The sequence below is a fragment of the Taudactylus pleione genome, unplaced genomic scaffold (assembly GCF_031769625.1).
Source record: "Taudactylus pleione unplaced genomic scaffold, aTauple2 ptg000567l, whole genome shotgun sequence".
Taxonomy (NCBI): Eukaryota; Metazoa; Chordata; class Amphibia; order Anura; family Myobatrachidae; genus Taudactylus; species Taudactylus pleione.
In genome coordinates this window covers 4,476,368-4,497,585 of record NW_028284969.1, presented here as the reverse complement: position 1 = coordinate 4,497,585, position 21,218 = coordinate 4,476,368, and the positions used below count along the sequence as shown (strand labels likewise).

Genomic DNA, 21,218 nt, shown 5'->3' with positions numbered 1-21,218 from the left:
ATACTTTTGTTTAGTATATATTTTTCACGCTGGAATATATGAGAGAATGTACAAAATCCGCAGTCAATTGTTTAGTTCTTAGTGGATATGTATCTTTCTCTCCACAAAGATTTGTGCACTGTAAGTGCTTGCACAGCCCGTATCAAAGTGTCGTTACCCGTCTGCAGATATTTCAGTCTAATGCTGGCCACACACATAGCGATATTTTACCCGATCTGGCCGATTCCGACACATTGGAACGACAGATCGTGTAAAATATGACCAAATCCTTAGTAAATCGTGAGTCCCCACTCACAATCACGATCACAGTGCGCGTCCCCGCTGGTCGCACATAGCATAGTCAGATTTGCCGTGCAGTAGGGCAGATCTGACAATCTAGGAGGCGATGCACTGTGACAGTCTGGATGCAGGAGAGATCGTTTGAAGATTGGACACCAAATTGTGTGCAGAGCTGCCAGAGAGTTTCAATGGAAATCGTACACAAATCGTACACATCGGCTGATCGTGTGCAGATCGACATGTGTGTGGCCACCTTAACTTGCCACAGATAGCAATAATAAATGGCTGTTAATCCTCTGTGGCTGTAACTCCGGAGTTACAAGTGTTATATTATGTATACATTCCTTACAAGCGCAGTTCAATCATTTGTTAGTGTGTGCTTTTGTGGACCAGATAGTACTGGTATATGAACTAGCTGCATAAAGGAGGAATTTTCTACTACCCATGTAATATCCTACTCCTTTTTAAGCAAATTTTAATGTCCAGAAATATGTGAAGGAGACCGAGGGAATGGGAGTCATAGGGAGAACTATAACAATAAAATAAAAGTACACAATTCATTATCTGCTTTTTTATTTTAGTAATAAATTATTTTTGATACAAAATGTATATACTGAAAGCTATAAGAAAATATAAAAGGAGCCGCCTCACTCACCGTCAGGACAGCGAAGTTGCTGAGCTGCAGGCAATGCATGCTGGTGATATTTGGCTCCTCTGATAGAAGCTGGCAGCCTTCTGAGCTCCAGCCTCCATACCCCTCCAAGGCTTTGAAGTTCCACTGTGCAGGGAGAGGATTGGATCCCTTCACCAGGTGCCGGAAATTTACCGTGACTGGATCGCTGAGGTTACTAATGCCGCAACCTCCTGGCAAACGAAAGAAAACTGGGATCAGACAGTCCATTTTCTGGGATGTTTAAAGAACATTAAGCATACCATTCCTTAAAACACATGCTTTAAAGTGTGGCCCTAAAGTGTGACCCACACAGTTAAGGCAGCCATTTTGTGGACTTAACATGTTCATTAGAATAAAGCCTGTCTGCTTGCACATGAATGTTGGTTCCGTGCCTCAGTGATGTAACAACACTGGTTACGGGTGAAACAATAGCTGAAAAATTGAATATGAGAATGCAGCCTGACATTTCTCCTGGAAGGAGTAAACTCATTGCCAGGCTGCAGCCTAATAAATATTTCTGAGGCCTGAGGCAATGAGAGGGAGGCTAGGAACAAAGGGCCTGCTTCAGACACGCACGCTAGGAAGCATTCGCACGCAGACTCACACTGCGCGAACCAGTCCGAGCGATCGGGAAGCGTTCGCTCGCTGCGCATAGACAGCCCGGCTGAATGAGTGACAGGAGAAGCCGTTTGTGGATGGTGACAGGGGCTGGCCGCTAGAAACGGGGGAGTGGTGGTGCGAACGCAGGACGTCTCAACGCCGTTTCAGAGGCCGTGTCATAGTACACGTAACTTGGCTGAATTTTACACTGAAGCGCTCACAGTGCTTGCGGAAGGGTATGGTCAACTACAAGTGCTGCGTATGCATCCGATGGTACCGATGGTTGCATACACTTCCTGGAGATGACGTGCGCAAGTGGGCGTCTTAAGACAGGCTGGTGGGCGTCTGCATACACAAAGCGATCGCACGTCAAGAGATAGTGAGCGTTCTAATGGCTTGCCGTGCGATCGCCTGCCTTGCAGGTTTTGCATATGCATCTAGCGAGTGAAAACGCATCTAGCGAGCGGGTCTGAATCGAGCCCAAAGTACCAAGTACTGGGCATTCCAAAGAGGACACGCCTTCATCAGTGGCAGCATCTACAGATTATCAACAGGCATATTTGGTCCCATCCTTTTCTCATGGTGGCTCTGGCTGGTGCCACAAAATGGCTGCCTTCAACGTGAGCAACAGGTGCCCTTTAATATGCAGGGTTTTACCAACTGAACTTTGAGACTATGTTCCCTGACGGTTATACATATATAACTCTCTTAAGCTGGAGCAACTGTTTAGTTCCAATTTGGCCACTAAAGTATTAATGTGGCGTCAAAGATTTAAGCTCCAGCTGTAGGATGATCTAAAAGAAGACACTATAAATTGGGGGATCAGCATTAATAGTAAACTCTATTAAAAGGAAATCACTTAAAAAATACACTTGATACTATCAAGGAGTTTATGCTTCCTTTTGACTTCAAAGAATGTTAAAAAAAACACCAGAGAGCACGATGTTCCTTTTAATTTTATTAGCACGTTACAGTTAGATCTCCTTACGCGTTCCAACATATATTACAGGAGTAGAAACGCTACGCCTCTTTCCATCTTCTGCCAGGCGAGAGGAGTTTCCTACACTCCTGAACAGCTTTCCATTCCTAAAGGCCAAGACTTGGAGTTTGCAGGTTTGAGAAGAGGAAGAAGCTAAGAGGCTTTGAGGAAGGTGGACAGAGGCCAGAGCGAGGCTGTTCTGAAAGAGACAAAACAAATATGAGTTAAAAAGGCTACATTATATTGATGAAAACTGAGCCCACTACCAGTATTCTATGCAGCACATTGCTCTGTCACCCAACCCCCATCATACAGAGATTACAGAACAGGACAGCATCGTGTTACACTGTGATAGAGTGCTAACTGTCCCAGAACCAGGATTTCCATTCTGTAAGGATCATTTACAAATAAAACCAAGTGCAGACTGGCACTTTATGGGCCGTATTCAATTAGTTTCGCATACGCGATAAAGTTTCACCTGCCAGAGTTTTCACCTACATCGTGTATTTTAGCCGAAGAAACTTATCGTGCGCGTACTCACGATTCGCCCTATTCAATTCCAAAAGACGCGTAAACGGAGACAAGCGAAGTCAGAACAGGCGAAAAGTGGAGTCAGAATCGGGGAAATCAGCCTGAACCCCCATAAAAGATGAGGAAACTTTGGGGATCAATGTAGCAGTGCCCGATTAGTCCTAATGAAACAGTTTGGGGTACTTAAGTTCGCACAATTGCCTCTAAATAGCGTCGTTGCACAAGTGGTGAAGAATGGCATAAAGCAGTATATTTAGGAGAAAATAAGTAGTCCTGTCAAATTTGGGGTACTTGAAAATGGGTGCAAGCATATTTAAAAGTTGCTAAAGGGAAGTTATAAGAAACGTAAAAAACTCATCTTCAGCAAATACCTGCAATCAAAAAACACCTCACCCATACTTGCAGACCCCAAAAAGTCTATTTCGTAACTTTTTATGTTTGTACCCCCACTTTGCACTTTTTGCCCCCATTTTCAAACTGCTATTTTTGGGATGTGTATCACCTTTGTTTAAGGGTTTTTTGACGCAGTTATCCTTTGGGGGGCAGTCCCAAGGGTGCTGAGTGGTTTCCCCACATTTGCACCCCAAAATAGCGAATTTGCACTTCATTTCTCCACCTATTCAGAGGCGAATCTTTTTCGCCTATTACATTGCATTGCGTTTTCGTGTACGCGAAAAGTGTTTGAAATAGAATACGGAGATAAGTTTCCACCTGGCGAAAAGTCGCAATCGGCGATACTTTTTCGTGGATCTTGGCTTTTCGCTCCGAATTGAATACGGCCCTTAGTCTGCAAGTGATCCTACTTGTCTGCCTTACAGATGTGCATAGATGCACGTCCATTTTCTGAGCCTTGGAAGAACCCCGGGAAATGCAATCAGCACTGAGCTCTGCAGGTTGTTGGTTCCGTCTATGGGGTATATTTACTAATTTGTGGGTTTTTAGAAGTGGAGCTGTTGCAGATAGCAACCAATCATATTCTACTTATCATTTATCTGGCATCCGAGTCTAGAAGATAATAGTTAGAATCTAATTGGTTGCTATGGGCAACAACTCCACTTCTAAAAACCTGCACTTTAGTAAATTTACCCCCTTTGAATCTACATTGTAGAAACACTGAAACAGTGCTTGAAAGTCCCATCTAGACAAACTTTAGAATCACTGCCATTATTTTCCTAAACTACTATCTAGCTTCATTTATGCTTGAATTCATCATGAGCACGAGTTTGCTGCATGGGTCACTTTTGTATGTTAAATATTTTTTTTTATAATAGTGAAAGTGCATCTGGAAAGTGAAAAATGTGTCCCATTAAAACTTTACGACAACACCTGATCATTCCTATTGTGGGGAGAAATGGACTGTGCGTCAGGGACACAAAGCAGGGAACGCCCCAGTAATGTCCCTTTGCCAGAGCCGTAACTAGACTTTTTGGTGCCCTGTGCCAGAAAGAGCATTGTCGCCCCCCTCATTTTTCAAAGGGACATAATGCACCTAAAAAAGGGGAATGGCCTCATGGGGTAGGGCCAGGGAAGAGATAGCGGAGGCCAGGAGATGCTGGGGATGAAATAAGAGGAAGCTACAAGTGAGAATGATAATAAACAGAAATTTACAGGCCCAAACAGCACCCCCTGACCTGTGGTGCCCTGTGCGATGGCATCGGCCGCACTACCCTAGCTACGGCCCTGCCCTTTGCCACTACTTTATATCATTTAAATAATCTCATTGCGCAGCAATCAAAATAATGTACCTAGAAGTGAGCAATCCTGTTTTTGTGCTGCAAAATATACATTACTTCTAATATGTGGAGCTACTCATCTAACCACTTTTAGTCTGTACCTTGACATGAAAGTTGGGCAGGGAAATGTTGGCTTGTCCCGTGGTGCAGCGAAACTTTAGCCGCTGGTCAGTAGGCGCGCTGATGTCTTGCTCTTTCCTGTCTCTGTCCTGCTTGTGGCCACCTCGCTCCCCGTCTCTTCTCTGGAAGGCTGTGCAGCCTAGACCAACAAAGCTGATGGGCTTGATGAGAAAAGCCTCTAGTGCAATGTTCCGTGTGCTCTGCCAGATTACAGAATAAAAATAATGCACAAACATTAATATCTGTGTGATTATTTTTTTTTTCATTATTGGCTCGTTAAGTATAAAAATGATATCAGATAACAGAGATAAGAGATGAGTACAGGAGGGCACTAGTGCCTGAAATCTACAGCTGGCGACCATTGTTCATTACTATCCCTGTACTGAACCACTGGCTTTTCTGAGATGTTCATGGTAGGTCTTACTTTTGGCGGACACTATAAACCCACTAAACCCACTTGGGGTCTTTTTCCCTGAGATATAAGTGACAATCATACTGTTTGATAGACAATATTGTGGTATACATCGTTAATATATTCCTTTCCCCACATCTTCAAGTTCCCACCTTGCCCCCATCCTGCCAAACTGTTTTCCATCCATCTACCTTCCACCACCATTTTAATTTTTGAAATTAGAGACCTGGCCTGCAGGATTCATGTCGCCTTCTTTGGGCCCAGTTATCATTAGAGATGTTAGTGATGATAAAATCCCAACCACAGCAAATATTCCTTGAATAGCTCGTACCACAGACAGGTCCTGAGAGTTGCTGCTGAGCGTCAGACCTGCAATCTTCTCCACCGTTTGGACAATGCTGCTGCAGGCTTTGTCTTCCACCTGGGCCATCCACAAGATATGGTCGTCGACCAACATCATGTTACTGGCCATCTCTAACATTATGTCTGCGAGCTGAAAGTAAGGTAGCATTCTCAGTACAATGTGCTTATGCCCGTTACAGGATGTACTAGGGGACTAACTTGTCACATTTCAGCCATGCAAGTCCTTTCATTTAGTAGTGGGTAGTTTTAATCATAGGACATCATAGGACAAACCAGGACCGCACTTACATCTTTTACATGGTCATCCAAAGCGACAAATTTCTCCATCATTTGAGCCACGTAGATAACGTCCATCATGTCAGAGAAGTTGGCCGCCTCCGCAGTGTACACACGCAGCTGGTGCGCCAGAGTCAGCACATTAGACCCATTGATTGGCATCTGAAGAGCAAAGTAAGATATTATTTACGTTCTCCCATGAACTTTCAAAAGTTTCATCGGTATGAAATAGCATACTGGGAAATAAATATGCATATAACTATTAAAAAAAAAATGCAATATTTGATACCGAAAATTACATTTCTAAGTCATTGAAGGAATAAGTCTTAGTTTGAGGAGTTACTATGCAATCTCCTGCTCTGGAGGTGAGGTTTGCAGAGAAAGGTCTGGAGGACACATCTGGCATTTGGACCCCAGCAGATGGCACCCAGCCTTATATAATCCGCAGTACGTAAGTTTCTTATTACAGGATAGTAGAGATTTATAAGCTTCTCTAGTTTTTCATAACTTTTACCATGTGCCAAGATCTGTCCTAAAATAGAATGGAATGTCTCAATAACAGTCACATACATTTCATATCTTTTACTTCTCGCTTAAAGTCCTGAGAGATGAGAAATTTGGAGGAATCAGAGCTGGTGTAGAATCCAGCATCTTATTCAGAACCTGCCCAACACTGTATTGGGTCATAGATGTTGTACTTTATCTGGGCATCAACCATTACTTTACCATGCCTGGGGTAATCATACTTTCAGTCTTTCTTAGGTCTGTACTATCTGGCCTGCACAGTCTTTCCCGTAACCATTAGCCAGTGGTTCCTAAACTGGGTGTCACGAGGGGAGCTTGCAAGGGTGCCATGGGTTGGTGGTTCAGCACCAAATCAAGTTATGTTCTATGTGATAGGCAAAACCAGTGATGGTGGCTGACAATCATAAAATACATGGACAAACAGCAGTGCCACCCTGTCCACCATCACAGGGATCTTTTCTATAGAGCTACAATAAAAAGGTCAACGATGTCTAGATAGACAAGGACAAAAGGGTGACAGGGACAAAAAGTCGACACACTAAAGGTCAATGTGTAAGAAGGTTGACATGTACATATGGTCGCCATGTTGAAAATGTCGTGACAAAAAAATGGTTGACACACAAATGGTCGCCACATGATATTTTTTTTATAGGGTTAGGTTTAGAGTTAGGCACTTACCAGAGGGTTAGGGTAGGCACTTACCAGGAGGGAGGGTTAGGCACTTACTGGAGGCTTAGGGTCAGGCACCTACCCAGACAGTTAGGGTTAGGGTGAAGACTAGGGTAAAAAAAACAAAACATGTGTCGACCATTTTTGCATCAACTTTTTAACCCTGTCGACAATTTGCACCTGTTGACCTTCTTACATGTCGACATTTAGTGTGTCAACCTTTTGTCCCTGTTGACCTATTGTCTGTCTAACATCTGGTGTCTCTCTAGAAATTGTCTACCTTTTTACTGTAGATCTTTCAATCCACCCCTGTGCAAAACAATATCCTGTCTCTGGGGCTCCCAATCAGGTTATCGGCTAAAGCACCTACTTTATGGAGGATCTGGATCTTATTTTTATAATAAGTTAACAATATATTTATTAAGTACTGTACACAGACTTTGTTTCCCGAAGCAATTTATAGCTAAGGATAATTAACTGGCCAGACAGCAGTTAGGGTGAATGTAATAGTTCAGATACGAGTGTAAAATCATTATCAGCCTGCAGCATGTTTATTTATATTGTTATCTCACCAGCACAAAGGTGAATAGCACCCTGGTGATATCATTGGTGTACAAGCAGTTGGAATAGTCGCCTTCCTCCCAATGCCCTGATCGATCACAGCGACGTGAAGCCTTCTTCTCCTGCCCGATGCCATTCAGTGCCATAGATGTGAAGGGATACTGCAAGCAGGGCTGATAGGAGGTAATACCAGCCAATGTGCGGGGCCACCTGCAAACACATCATATTACATGGTAAGCTTTGCTGGTTTTATAATAGTAATACCAGGTCATGCCTGCGGCAAGCTTCACACACATGGTAAAGCTATGGGTGCAAGTTACACATAGACAGCACAATCATTGCGCCCATTAAACCTTATGTCTGGGGGAGGTGTACAGTATCAAACTTTCTAAAAAGAAAAAGTGGAGAATGTCTCCATAGTAACCATTCTATCTACAACCTTCTATAAAATGACCGCTAGAAGCGGATTGGTTGCTATGGCCAATTTCTCTACTTTATATAGGTTTGATACATCTACTGTGATGTCACTTAAATGGTTCTATTATTTTATTATTAACAGTTACTCATATAGTGTATACATAGGCTTACCATACTATCCCTTTAAACCCGGACACTCATGAATTACGCAGATTCTGTTACTGGCTGAGCCACAGAGCCTTTGTAATCCATGAGTGTCCCGGTTTAAATGGTAAGCACACATATCCTGCAACGCTTTTACAGAGAATATTTGGCCATTCACATCAGTCCCTGACCCAATGGAGCTTACAATCTATATTCCCTTTCACATGTACATACATATAGTCATATACCAGTAAATGCAGAAAACAAAAATAGAGTGATCCAAAAGAATATCTGCAATTGGGCTGGACCAATTTGCAATAGCACCTCTCCTTGTGTATCAACACCTATTTCCCTATAGATTGTAAGCTTGCGAGCAGGGCCCTCTTACCTTTATGTATGTCATGTATGTATGTCTTTTACAACCCAGTATAATGTTAATCTTGATTCAAATTGTAAAGCGCAACGGAATTTGCTGCGCTATATAAGAAACTGTTAATAAATAAATAAATAAATAAAGCGCAGTCTTCTGATAATTGGTCCTGTCGCAGTGGAGAAAGTCGCTTAAAGAATGGAAGAAAGAATATACAGCAGATTATGCCTAAGGTACAGGAACACCTCGAATACTCTGGAGTCTTCTGTCCGTGACTCACCTCCCAAAAGAAAAAAACGTTCTCGAGCAAGGAGTCCCCCCTAAAGTAAAGAAACCTTGATGGGAACGTTTATACCTGGTCCTAGGTGAGTGTTTTTCCGAAGGGGTTACAAATGGGAAACGTGTGAAAACTAATATCTATACCATGGGTTGATGCAAGAAAGATACCTTTATGTGAACGTATTTTTCTATTGGGAGGTGAGTCACAGACGGAAGACTGGTTGCCTTTACCATCTTTTGTAAATATACCAGTAACTATTTGGATTGTGGGAGAATACCAGAGTACCCAGAGGAAATACACACAAGCATGGGGAAAATATACATACTCCACACAGAGAGGGCTGTGGCGTAATTCAAACCCAAGACCTCGGCGCTGTAAGGCATTAATGCTAACCATTACACCAACCGTGCTGCCCATCATGGTTGCATCAGATTTTAACCCACTGTGCAAGGCCTTCAGAAAGGTCTGACTTTTTTTTTAAAAGACAAATTTTATTGATAGGATGAGAGGCAATGCAGAAACGACCTGCACAGAGGTCCGGGAATGAGAAATTACACAACCAAATTGTCAACTATACCTATCAACAGATCATTTTTAAAATAAAACATAACATCAGAAAATAAGAAAAAGAATGTAGAGAGGAGAGGGCAAACAGGAAGGGAAGGAGGGGAGGGGGCAGACTCAGCTGAACCACCTATATAGCACAGGGCACAAATCATGAAGATCCTGGCCTAATTCAGAAGGATAAGTTAAATGCGGGGGGAAACCTGAAAGTGGGAGGTCCAGGGTTCCCATATTTTAGTAAAACTTTTGGAGGAGCCCCGCAGGATACTAGTTACTTGTTCCATGGAGTAAATGTGCTAAATTTTAGCTATGACCTCTCCTATGGGGGGAGCCTCCATTTTCTTCCATGCCAAAGCATTATGACGCCTGGCTGCCAACACCATGTGGCAAAATAATTTATACTGATGGTGACTGAGATGCCTAGGATGAAGCTGGCAAGGGCACAAATCTCTTTCCAGAAGGGGACCAGTTTCCAACAACTCCACCAAATATGAAAAAATGTTCCATTGTCCATCCCACAACGCCAAGGTCTGACATTTTTGGGGATGAAGGATAGATGTACATCCTGGGCACATGCATAGTCATCTACTTGCAATTGTGACCTGAACTAAACACCAAATTAGCAAAAACGAGACTTTGCTATGTACTGTACGCATGTAATATATGTACTACATATGTACGCATGTAATATATGTACTACATATGTACGCATGTAATATAAATAAGCAACAAGGGCAGCTCTTAATAAATGTCCTACTTTGCAAGGTGGTTCTTCTCCCCTCATGAATACGGCCTGGATGTGATCACAACCACAGAAGTTACTATTGTTTTCAGTGGAGTGTCATATGTACATCCAAAGCACATTGTGCAAGTATGTAATAAGTGTCCCTCTTTGCCCACCCTCTCACTATCCATGAGGAAGCACCTGAGCTGAGATATTGGGGTTTATTTGCTAATCAGTATTGATATTTTTTTTCTTTAAAGATAATACATGCCAGGGGTGGCGCTACAGTGACATGAGGTCCATCTTAATTTAAACTTTTAAGCTTTTGCACTGTGCACCTCCGGATCATTTTCCTCCTCACATCTAAGTTGCAGAGACGTCTCACAAGAGGGGAGAGCAGGCATGTTCTACCCTGCATGGGTGCAGTCTGTCCAGAAGCACAACTACAAACTTAGAGGGCCTGATTTATCAATGAGTTTTATCACTCACAATGAGTATGATAAATGGTGCTCCAGCCAATCAGCTCCCAACTGTCATTTTTCTAACAGTTGACAGTTGGGAGCTGATTGGCTGGAGCACTATTTATCATACACAGTGAAATTTATCACTCATTTTGGTGATAAAACTCATTAGTACATGAGGCCCATAGTGTGTTACAGTGCGTAACTGCCGCTCCTCCACTGTTTGTAAGTGACTGGTCTGCACTAAGGACCTTAAGAGTTGGGGCCTCATTTATCAATGAGTTTTATCACTCACAACAAGTCAGCCAATCAGCTCCCAACTGTCATCCTTTTGAAAAATGACAGTTGGAGCTGATTGGCTGGAGCACCATTTATCATATGCAACGAGTTTTATCACTCGTTATGAATGGTAAAACTTGTTGATAAATGAGGCCCTTGGACTGAAAATTTGCACCTTTTGCTTAGATTTGAAAGGCGTCGGTATATTTAAGGTTCTGCGATTTTCAATATATCTAGTCTCACATATAGTGAATAAGTATAGTCTTACATATATTGAAATGAATGCAAATTTTAATCTAGAATATAGATGCACCCAATGATGCCATCATTACCATTAACATACAATCTTGCACCAGGCATAATGCCTGCGCCTCCTAAAAGGGAAATCTTAAAGTTACAAAGTCAAAAAGGGATGCAACTCTCAAAGGGCTTACACACGAACGGCTGCTTCTCTAAATGGAAATGGAAGCAACTGCAAGATTCGTGCAACTCAGGTTTACGCAAGTTGCATTTTCATGTGCCGCAAAGGGTTTTGCATGAACGAGGCAGTGATCAAACAAGGATTTGCCCAATTGTGTGTAACAGAGGAATATTATATTCTTAATGTACAATAAAAAAACATTTATTGGCATTGAGACACATTTTAAAATACTCCTTATTTTTCAATAGTGAGAAATAGTAAGGCTGAGTACACGAGACAATAAATTGGATGCTTTGTCGTTTGGAGATTAATTGGAACGCCAAATCTTCCACATCGTCTAGTGTGTACGCACTATTGCGCACTCCCGTGCATCGTTCATCGCATCTTCTGATCAGCTATACATGCACAGATGAGAAGATATGTTTAGCGATAGTGTGTACGCCCAACCGAACGACCAGGCGACCAGACGATCTGCCGATAAGATCTGGCCTGTTGTTAAAATTTTGCAGAAATCATTAAGATGGTCGTCTGGTGTTTAAAAAGCAAACGATATATCGTTACTGATGAAATTACCAAACGATGTAAGATATATCGTTCGGTCGTTTGAAGCATTGCACAGTGTGTACGCACTATATTGTTTGTTCTGGGGATGAATGGAAATTGGGATGATTATCGCATTGTTTGCACATCATCTAATGCATACCCAGCCTAAGGCCAAGACTTTGATTGTCTGTTACAAAAATCTGGCAGGATCACAAGATCTGAGATGGAAAACTCTGATGAAGAGTACTGGCGGCTGATCTCTGTGCGATGTTACTGATTTCTAACTGATCGTTTTTCCTACAAAGTCCAGGCAAATAACACATAGAGAATTGGAATGTCTGGAATAAATCAAAGTAAATATGTAATCTTGCCAAACTTCGCTGAAGTGCTATAATTGTTATGACCAGCAGGGGGCCAGACTGGAGTGAGGGAGAAGAACAAGTTTTGCAGACAAAACTTCCATGATAGCATTCATTTATTTTAAAGGGACAGTGACATAAAAAAAGACATTTCTAACAGAAAACATAGTGACACCAATGCTTAGTACGTTATTTTTTGCAGTAATGTAAGTTTTTTTTCTCTTCCAGTGTCCGAAGAAATAACAGTATTTATCTGCATTTTTAGCAGATTAACTCTTAACTTAAAGATATGGCGGCCTGCTGTTTTTTTTATACAGGCTTGGTCTTGAAGAGGGGATGCGCTCAGTGACGTGGAGACTTAAGTTACATAATATATGATTGCTTTCGAGATGCTCACAAGAGTTAGGTGGGTGTTTACATTATAATTATATCCCTTTTACACCAGAGCGAAATTCTGGGTTTTTGCTGGGTCTACCCAGGTCGCAGCTCAGTGTAAAAGGGTCCCTGAAAAATAACCTAGGTCAAGTGACCCAGCAATCCAACCCAGGTAGCTACCAGGGTTGGACCCAGGATGGACCTGGGTAATGGTGCAGTGTAACGGTGCAACCTGGGTTATCTGACCTGGGTCATGCCTAAAATGAGTTGATTGGGGCATTCACCTCCCACTTTTTACGACCTCACAGGTTTAGCAGGGCAGACCTGAGTTCAGTGTGAACAGGGCTGACCTGGGAGTAACCCAGATCGAAGGTGCAGTGTAAGTGGGTCTGACCTGGGTCTGACCAGGGTTGGAACCATTTCCAAAAACCCAGGTCGGACCCGGGTTTTTGGTGGAAAAGAGGTATTAGTTTTTTTTATTTTATCATATACATACATTATTGAAAACATTCATGAATCATGTGCAAAAGTATTCATTTCACTGACTTGTGTTAAGTACCTCTATGACATATTATGACAGCTATTAAATGCACTTTGGTATTGTTGACCTTGAACATGCTCAATAAAACTTTATTACAAAATGACTTTATCTGTATAGAGGACATTCATTGGTTTGTCATTGTCATAGTTGTTGGAGAAGTCATTTATTTGTATTCCAAGTGCAAGAGAACCCCGTAACAAAACCCCCGCACCAAAGAGCGGCCTATACTGTAGCAAGCTGTAGTCTGTGTGCACCAATCATGGAGAGAGGTGTGGAGATGCCTCCATTACCTATTCCAAGTGAGTCCTTTAGAAAGTCAGCACCTGGTGCATGAACTCTGTCGCTTGTCCAACAGCGCCGAAGGAAGATAAAGCAGGACTGATACAACATCTGGTATTGGCTTCTGCCTGGATATTGACTCTGCAAATCTCTAATTTCCCTCGGTACCTACTCCTACATCCTTCTCTGGTTCAGACGGCACAAGAAAGGAGAGCAGTAGGAGGGGAGGGGGCAGCCTAATTGAAGCCACATTGGCTGTACCAATAATTTATATTCCATAAAGGAACAGAGACGGCTTGCACTGCACGGCATAGAGCCCTTTATTCTGCAGCCAAGTGAAATTCCAACACCTTGAATTTTACGCCCTGCACGTTCTGCCAGGACAGAGTATGTGAAAGGAGCCTTCTCTATGATTCTTGTTAATAGCTAACAGATGGGCCCAGACCTGCCCAGTTTAACACCTTCAGTGCCAAAGCCATTTGCTGAGCAATCTGGAACTCCTATTAACGCGCAGGTGTCACATTAAAGGTCCTCTTCAATTATTTTCTTTTCTTTTTTTGTTATTGGGGGGAGTGAGATCCCTGGGGACTGAACCGCTAACCCTAAGCATTCCTTATACTGAAAGGCTGCAACGGACATCTCACATTCTTTGAGTCCCCACGGTTTATATGCTGAACATGAGCCAGCACTGCCGGCAATATTTTGCACATTTTCAGGTCTGTTCTACTATTATTTTCCCCTGGCTCGCTCCATGATTCATTTCGCTGTAAAATCACATCGTCTGTAAATGCACCGCTGACCTTCCGCCAACCTTGTCAGCAGATTACTGCCTCTCTTTTTGTTGCAGGGATAACTATCATCTGATATTAGCTTATTAAATGACTGTGTTGCACAGTGGGGCTGCAATAAATTTTGAAATAACTACAATTTAAAAAAAAAAAAAAAGAAATACTGAAAGAAATAAATTCCTCACCTGATATACTATACGGCCTGATTCAGCGTAAACTGCTAATTGCAGAGTCCCTATTATTGGGAATCTGCGCATGTGCAGAATGGGTCATGAGGAATCGCACGCAGACCCCCTGTCAATCAGGCAAAGGCGTTTGCGGGGCAGTGAAGGGACGACCTGCGTGTCGTCTCCGGTTCCCGGGAGTGGCAAGGCCAGGATATGCGTCCATGGACGCAGACTTCCTGGCCTCGCAAGCTGACTAGATCCGGCTAGGTTGCAGTAAGCTCCAGCTACTGCAGCCTGGCCAAAGGGGCAACTGATGGTCACGATGGTGGTACCAGGCAGCGTCCTTGGTCCCAAGGGGCCCAACTGATAAGCCTTGCTCTATCTGGCCCTCCTACATGTGTGGATGCTGATCCTATATTGTGCTGGATGGCAGATATGTCTGTATGGTCATCTTAACTCACCTTTTTTTTTTTTATATAATGATGATTCTATCCTCATTCCCATCAGCTACCATTAGGCAGTTTTAGGCAGCTGCCTAGGGCACCAGGACTTGGGGGCTGCCATTAAGGCAACAGTTGGGCAGTAGAACGAAGACCTAATTATCTCCCCTGCTGGTTGCAGGTAAAGTTAAATAAAGTAAATTCAAAAGTCACGGCCACACAGCTTATGCGAAAGCTAGTCCCTTCTAGTTGGAAGACAAGATGTGGCAACCATCAAAGTCACACGATCCCTGACACTGAATGGTGGCCTACTGGACAGCACCAGATCTCATAAATGAGCAAAAATAAATGTATCTACTCTACTGTACCGCAGCCCCATTGCCCGAGATAGCTGCATCACTGGACTACAATATACGACCATCAATGGCTACGGCAGAGGGTGTCTCTCGTCATCCAGTGCTGCATACCCATGCTGGACTTTGTGGCCAAGAAACAACATACATCATCTAAAATATGTCATATAGTGTAAAATGATAGGTGTTGTCTAACTAGTGCTACTGTGGTATCACTGCGGTGAGACATAAAACACAATGAAAAGGTTTTCATGATAAAACTCTGTTATCTATAGGAGATAGGTCGCGTAGACCAGATTCTGTGTGGAGTGAAGGAGAACAGATACCTGAAGTCGCCTCTGTTGTTGGTCACCCTGTCAGCAGGACAGTAGGATGCGGATGTCTCTAGAACCACCAGTTCTACCTTCTTGCTGATGGTACCCTGCTTGGTTGACACGCTGCACTCCCACTCACCGTTGGCAGACAGCAAGATGTTGGAGAGGATGAGAGCGCTGGTGGGGAAAATCAAGGAGAAGAGGTCAGTGGTCTAGGTTACAGGCATAAAGCTACACACAGAATACTAGAACTTTCATTGAGGTCTATGTACTAAGCCATAGAGAAAGATGAAGTGGATGGAGATAAAGTACCAACCAACCAGCTCCTAACTGTCATTTCTCAAACACAGCCTGTGACATGGCAGTTAGGAGCTGAATGGCTAGTACTTTATCTCCGTTCACTTTATCTCCAACCAGGCTTAGTAAATAGACCCCTTAGTATATAAACCATATTGTCACAGATCCCTTAAGAACAACATGGAAGATGGTGACAACCAATTTGAGGTATACTGGTATCATTTCAACATCAGTGTGTTATAAGGATTTGTTCACATCCTCATGTGGCTATTACTAAATGCATTTCTTTATCTTCCTGGCTCCATTCTGTGTTTTTTCTTGTTTTGTTTTTTATACGAGATCATTTATATCATATGTCAGAGTTAAAATTGCATTTTAGCAGATCTGCGCTGTGTTGTATCAAGGGCAAGAAAATTAAGCATCCCTGCCTGAATGCTATAAAGACCTTGGCAAAGCAAAACACAGAAAGAAAGATAGAAAGCCATATATGGAGGTAAAAATAAAAAATAAGTAGATAGGCATTATTACGTGCATTTATTTAAATAGGATATTTTAAATATGTTACCAAGATCACTACAGATCTGTCTATACAAGTCCAAAAACTTGCAATTACATCTCAATTAATTGGCTGATTCTGATATGGATACTGCTGTGCCCGTGAGTGCATCTTTTGCCACAGTCGTGTCTGCGACTTTATGCTAATACCACTACCAGCCCTTACCTGGTGTACAGCTGTGCATCTACATGTGCAAGGAGTGAGACGCCCACTTTGAGCTTCTTTACACATTGAAATACTAATTGATTCATCTTTAGATGGTCGCACCATGGAAACTAGCACCAGCCCCATGTTACGTAAAGGTTCTCCTTCCAGAGTAGGGACTCCAATGTGAGAAATTATGCAACTGAGGGCCTGATTCAGACTCGCGAGCGAGCGCTGAGCGCTCGCAAGTGGGTCGATGTTGGGCCAGTGCGCATGCGCACGACGGACCCGGGTCCGTCGTGCGCATGCGCGAGACCCAGATAGCGACGGGCAAGCCGACGCTATAGGTCTCGCACCAAAGGGGGCGTGCTGTCGATGTTGAGTGACAGCACGCCCCCTTTGGCGGGCGTGCCAGGGGCGTGGCTGGCCAGACGGAGGCGTTCACATGGTAACACCTACCGTCTGGAGCCGGCCCCACTGACATCACAAGTGATGAGTGGGAGTGCTTTTGGCTCTGATAGAGCCAAAAGCACTCCAGAGCTTGCGGCAGACGAGACCCTACCACAAGGGTCTCGTCACAAACCCGATGGTCGCGATGGTCTTGACCATCGCGACCATCTTTTTGGCCGCTAGCTATAGCTGTGGGTGGTCACCCACATCTATGCGAGCGGCCAGGAGGCCACTCTAAAAAAAGAGAGGGACGGCCGTGATTCAGAGTGAGCACTCTGAAAGAGCGTCCGGCTCTGAATCAGGCCCTGAGCTCATAACCACTCCAGCAACGCGCCTGCGTGACCCTCGTGACACGCCCATAAAGTGGACCATCTCCGTGCTTCTGAATAGTCACCTCCCAGTCACAACCCACTACATTTATAAGACCGTGCACCTCAATCGGTCCTGCGACTTTGTGCCCTAACACCGTGGGACACATGCGCTGTGCGAACTTTTAGCAACACAGACGTATACGCAAATGACAAATATCGACCATTTGTGGGAATGTCGGCATAACGTCTGACTTGGAATCAGACGCTAAACGAGGTTTGGTCTTTGGTAGTAATGAGTGTGGGAGGCTCCGCTGGTATAGAGGATGCATTATAAAAATGCCATCACTATACAGTCATGTGACTCCCAAATGGAGACAATTTAGTAACTGTAAAGTGAACAAGAAAATCTGTTCATTAAAGGAAATGAGAGTCAGGTTTGCTGCCAAACCAGAAAAGAAGTAGCAGCTTTAAACATTGGAAAATAAAAAAAAAAGGGGTGTGACGGAAATTGAAATGAAAAGTGGATATCCGTGATTAAATCTCAGATGGCATTTATTGTACATTAGCAGGCGCCAGGGGTTAGAATTCCTTATCACACATGCACGTGGAAGTAAAAGGTTTAGCATATTTGGAAGACTGTTGGATTAATTAAGCGGCTGATATTTATTTTCCATTTCTGACAGTTATATTGTAATTGGGCACTATGAAATATTTTACATGTTGGGACTTATAGTTCCACATGCACAGGTTGCTTATCTCTGCTCTAACCAACAACATTTGTTTTCCTGAGCATATGCGGCATGCAGTTACACAATGCACTGCTGACATTGTTTCCTGCAACAAAAAAGCTGACAACTAAGCAAACCAATAAAGGGAGGGTGGACGGGACTTCCAAAGAAGCAAGAGACCTCAGCCCCGGAAACAGCATTATGAAACACTAAACCACACCCACAGCATACACCAAGCACCCCGACAGACCTAATCACAGAAACATGCCATAACAGCCACACCCACAACATACACCAGGCACCCCGATAGACCTAATCACAGAAACATACCATAACAGCCACACCCACAACATACACCAGGCACCCCGATAGACCTAATCACAGAAACATGCCATAACAGCCACACCCACAACATACACCAGGCACCCCGATAGACCTAATCACAGAAACATACCATAACAGCCACACCCACAACATACACCAGGCACCCCGATAGACCTAATCACAGAAACATACCATAACAGCCACACCCACAACTTACACCAGGCACCCCGATAGACCTAATCACAGAAACATGCCATAACAGCCACACCCACAACATACACCAGGCACCCCGATAGACCTAATCACAGAAACATGCCATAACAGCCACACCCACTACATACACCAGGCACCCCGATAGACCTAATCACAGAAACATGCCATAACAGCCACACCCACAACATACACCAGGCACCCCGATAGACCTAATCACAGAAACATGCCATAACAGCCACACCCACAACATACACCAGGCACCCCGATAGACCTAATCACAGAAACATACCATAACAGCCACACCCACAACATACACCAGGCACCCCGATAGACCTAATCACAGAAACATACCATAACAGCCACACCCACAACATACACCAGGCACCCCGATAGACCTAATCAAAGAAATATGCCATAACAGGCCCAATCACAGAAACATGCTATAACAGCCACACCCACAAAATACACCAGGCACCCCGATAGACCTAATCACAGAAACATGCCATAATTAAGCCAAACCTATTAACAATTGAATCCCTGATACACAGGGGCGCCGAGAGGAGGCCACCCTTACCTGCCAGGCGCAGCAGCCTGTGTCTCCGCAGCCCAGCACTCGCTGCTGTGTGCTGGGCTGGGCAGGGACCAGGGAGACGGCTGCCATTGATCAATAGCAACAGTTTCCAATTGCTGTGCAGGCAGAGAGTGATCACATTGATTACCCCCACACACACTTCCTGGATTTGCCCCCCTGGATGTGGCTGAGGGGCACATGGCGCCACCTAATAATAAGCCACACCCCCAAAAGTACCCAAGTCCGCCACAGCTCTCTAAGACCCCACTGCTACTAAATGTAAACTGACACATCATAGAGGTTTAAATTACAACAGGAATATTGAATGCTATATGTCTCCATTAACAAGCTATGGGGTTGATGTATCATGTAGTGAAAACAGTGGAGAAGTTGCCCATAGGCCATGTGTACAATTTTATGTAATACAGTCGAATTGTCGTAATTGTAATTTTAAACAGCACAAGTTACCAACTAAAGGACAATGTATGAAAAATGTTTATATTTAGAGTAATATCGGTTTAGTTGTCGGGCACGATTTCTTCAAATGTTCTAGCTTGGCAAGATCACGTAATCTGATCATACATGGGGCACCCAAGATAAGCACTGATGCTTCTGGGCCAATATAGACAGCTCAGCCTAGCAGTAGGCAAGAGTACAGGGAATTGCTTTGTGGTTGCTGTATGCTATCTGGATACATGCAAAAACCTTTATGTTACCACAAAAAATATTTATACATATGCCAGTTATTATTGTATATTTGTGTCTTCAAAACAGAAAGCAAAGGGCTTGTCTATCTGACATTATTGGAAAAAACAGAAGTTAAGTGTCAGGGTAGGGTTCTTATAGTTTTTAAATAGACAGATGTACCACCCATGTGATAAGTCCATAAAAGTCACACCGTAGTCCCTTTATGGCACCAAAAAGTAATGAAATAGTTCTAGGAACCTATTACCTCTAATTCTGCTAATCTAGAACACTAGGAAAATTTACATTTTATACTAAAAATTTCCAGTGTTAAAAGCCAGAAGTCATGGCAGAGGCCCCTCTGCTGTATATTGCTAGGATCTGCTGAATATGCCTCATTCTTATTCACAGGCATTAGGCAGGAAATGTCAGAGGGAACAGGAAATAGACTTATTAAAGAATTCAAGAAGACAAACAAAGAAATAACCAAAAAAAAACACAGTAAAAAAGTAACCCATTCTAAAAGAAATAGCAGTAACATGTACTAAGCCTTGAAGAGAGATAAAGAACCAATCAGCTCCTGGCATTTTACAGACTGTGTTTGAAAAATGACAGTAGCTGATTGGTTGGTACTTTATCTCTCTCCACTCGATCTCTCTCCAAGGCTTAGAACAGTACATCTCTCACAGGATCTGTTTTAGAAAGTTTAAGGTGCACATAAAATGGCCCCATCACCTGTATCATGTATACATGTCTAGGGACCAATAGTGTCCTCATCTGGTTCTGCTGGCACCTCTGTAGCTCATGAACAGCTGACGTTTTATCATTACATACAGACAACCAATACCTCCTCGCCATACTCTCTCACTATGTAACTAGGAAAAAAAGGATTCCGGACTGTAGATAGACAGGTCGATAGGTACAAATGGTCGACAGGGTCAAAAGGTCGACATTAAAATGGTCAACACAAAAATGGTCGACATGATTTTTCTTGTTGTTTTTTAGCCCTAATATTCACCCTAACTCAAACCCTAACCCTCCCCTTGGTGCCTAACCCTCCCTCCTGGTGCCTAAAGCTAACAGTCAGGGTAGGTGCCTGACCCTAACCGTCCCTTCTAGTGCCTAACCCTAACCCTCCCCCCTGGTGCCTAACCCTAACCATTGGGGTAAGTGCCTGACCCTAACCATCCCTTCTAGTGCCTAACCTTGACCCTCCTTTAAGTGCCTAATCCTAATCCTCCCTCCTGGTGCCTAACCCTAACCATCTTGGTAAGTGCTTAACCCTAACCGAGGGGGTAAGTGCCTAACCCTCCACTCAGTGCCTAACAAAAAATATATATATATCATGTGGCGACCATTTTCATGTCGACCATATTCAAAGTCGACCTTATCACCCTGTC

At 43.4% G+C, this 21,218-nt stretch overlaps 1 protein-coding gene across 3 annotated transcripts in view; it reads right to left on the bottom strand.

The window, feature by feature from the left end:
* Positions 1-21,218, bottom strand: part of ADGRA2 (adhesion G protein-coupled receptor A2) — a 220,171-nt gene that overhangs the window by 9,834 nt on the left and 189,119 nt on the right. For all 3 annotated transcript variants that reach the window (XM_088453047.1, XM_088453048.1, XM_088453049.1), the window contains 7 exons: positions 15,553-15,717; positions 7,733-7,931; positions 5,979-6,128; positions 5,659-5,820; positions 4,897-5,115; positions 2,541-2,730; positions 935-1,143 (listed from right to left, as the gene is read on the bottom strand). In XM_088453047.1, the coding sequence (XP_088309173.1) occupies positions 935-1,143; positions 2,541-2,730; positions 4,897-5,115; positions 5,659-5,820; positions 5,979-6,128; positions 7,733-7,931; positions 15,553-15,717 (1,294 nt within the window). The remainder of the gene's footprint in view (positions 1-934; positions 1,144-2,540; positions 2,731-4,896; positions 5,116-5,658; positions 5,821-5,978; positions 6,129-7,732; positions 7,932-15,552; positions 15,718-21,218) is intronic.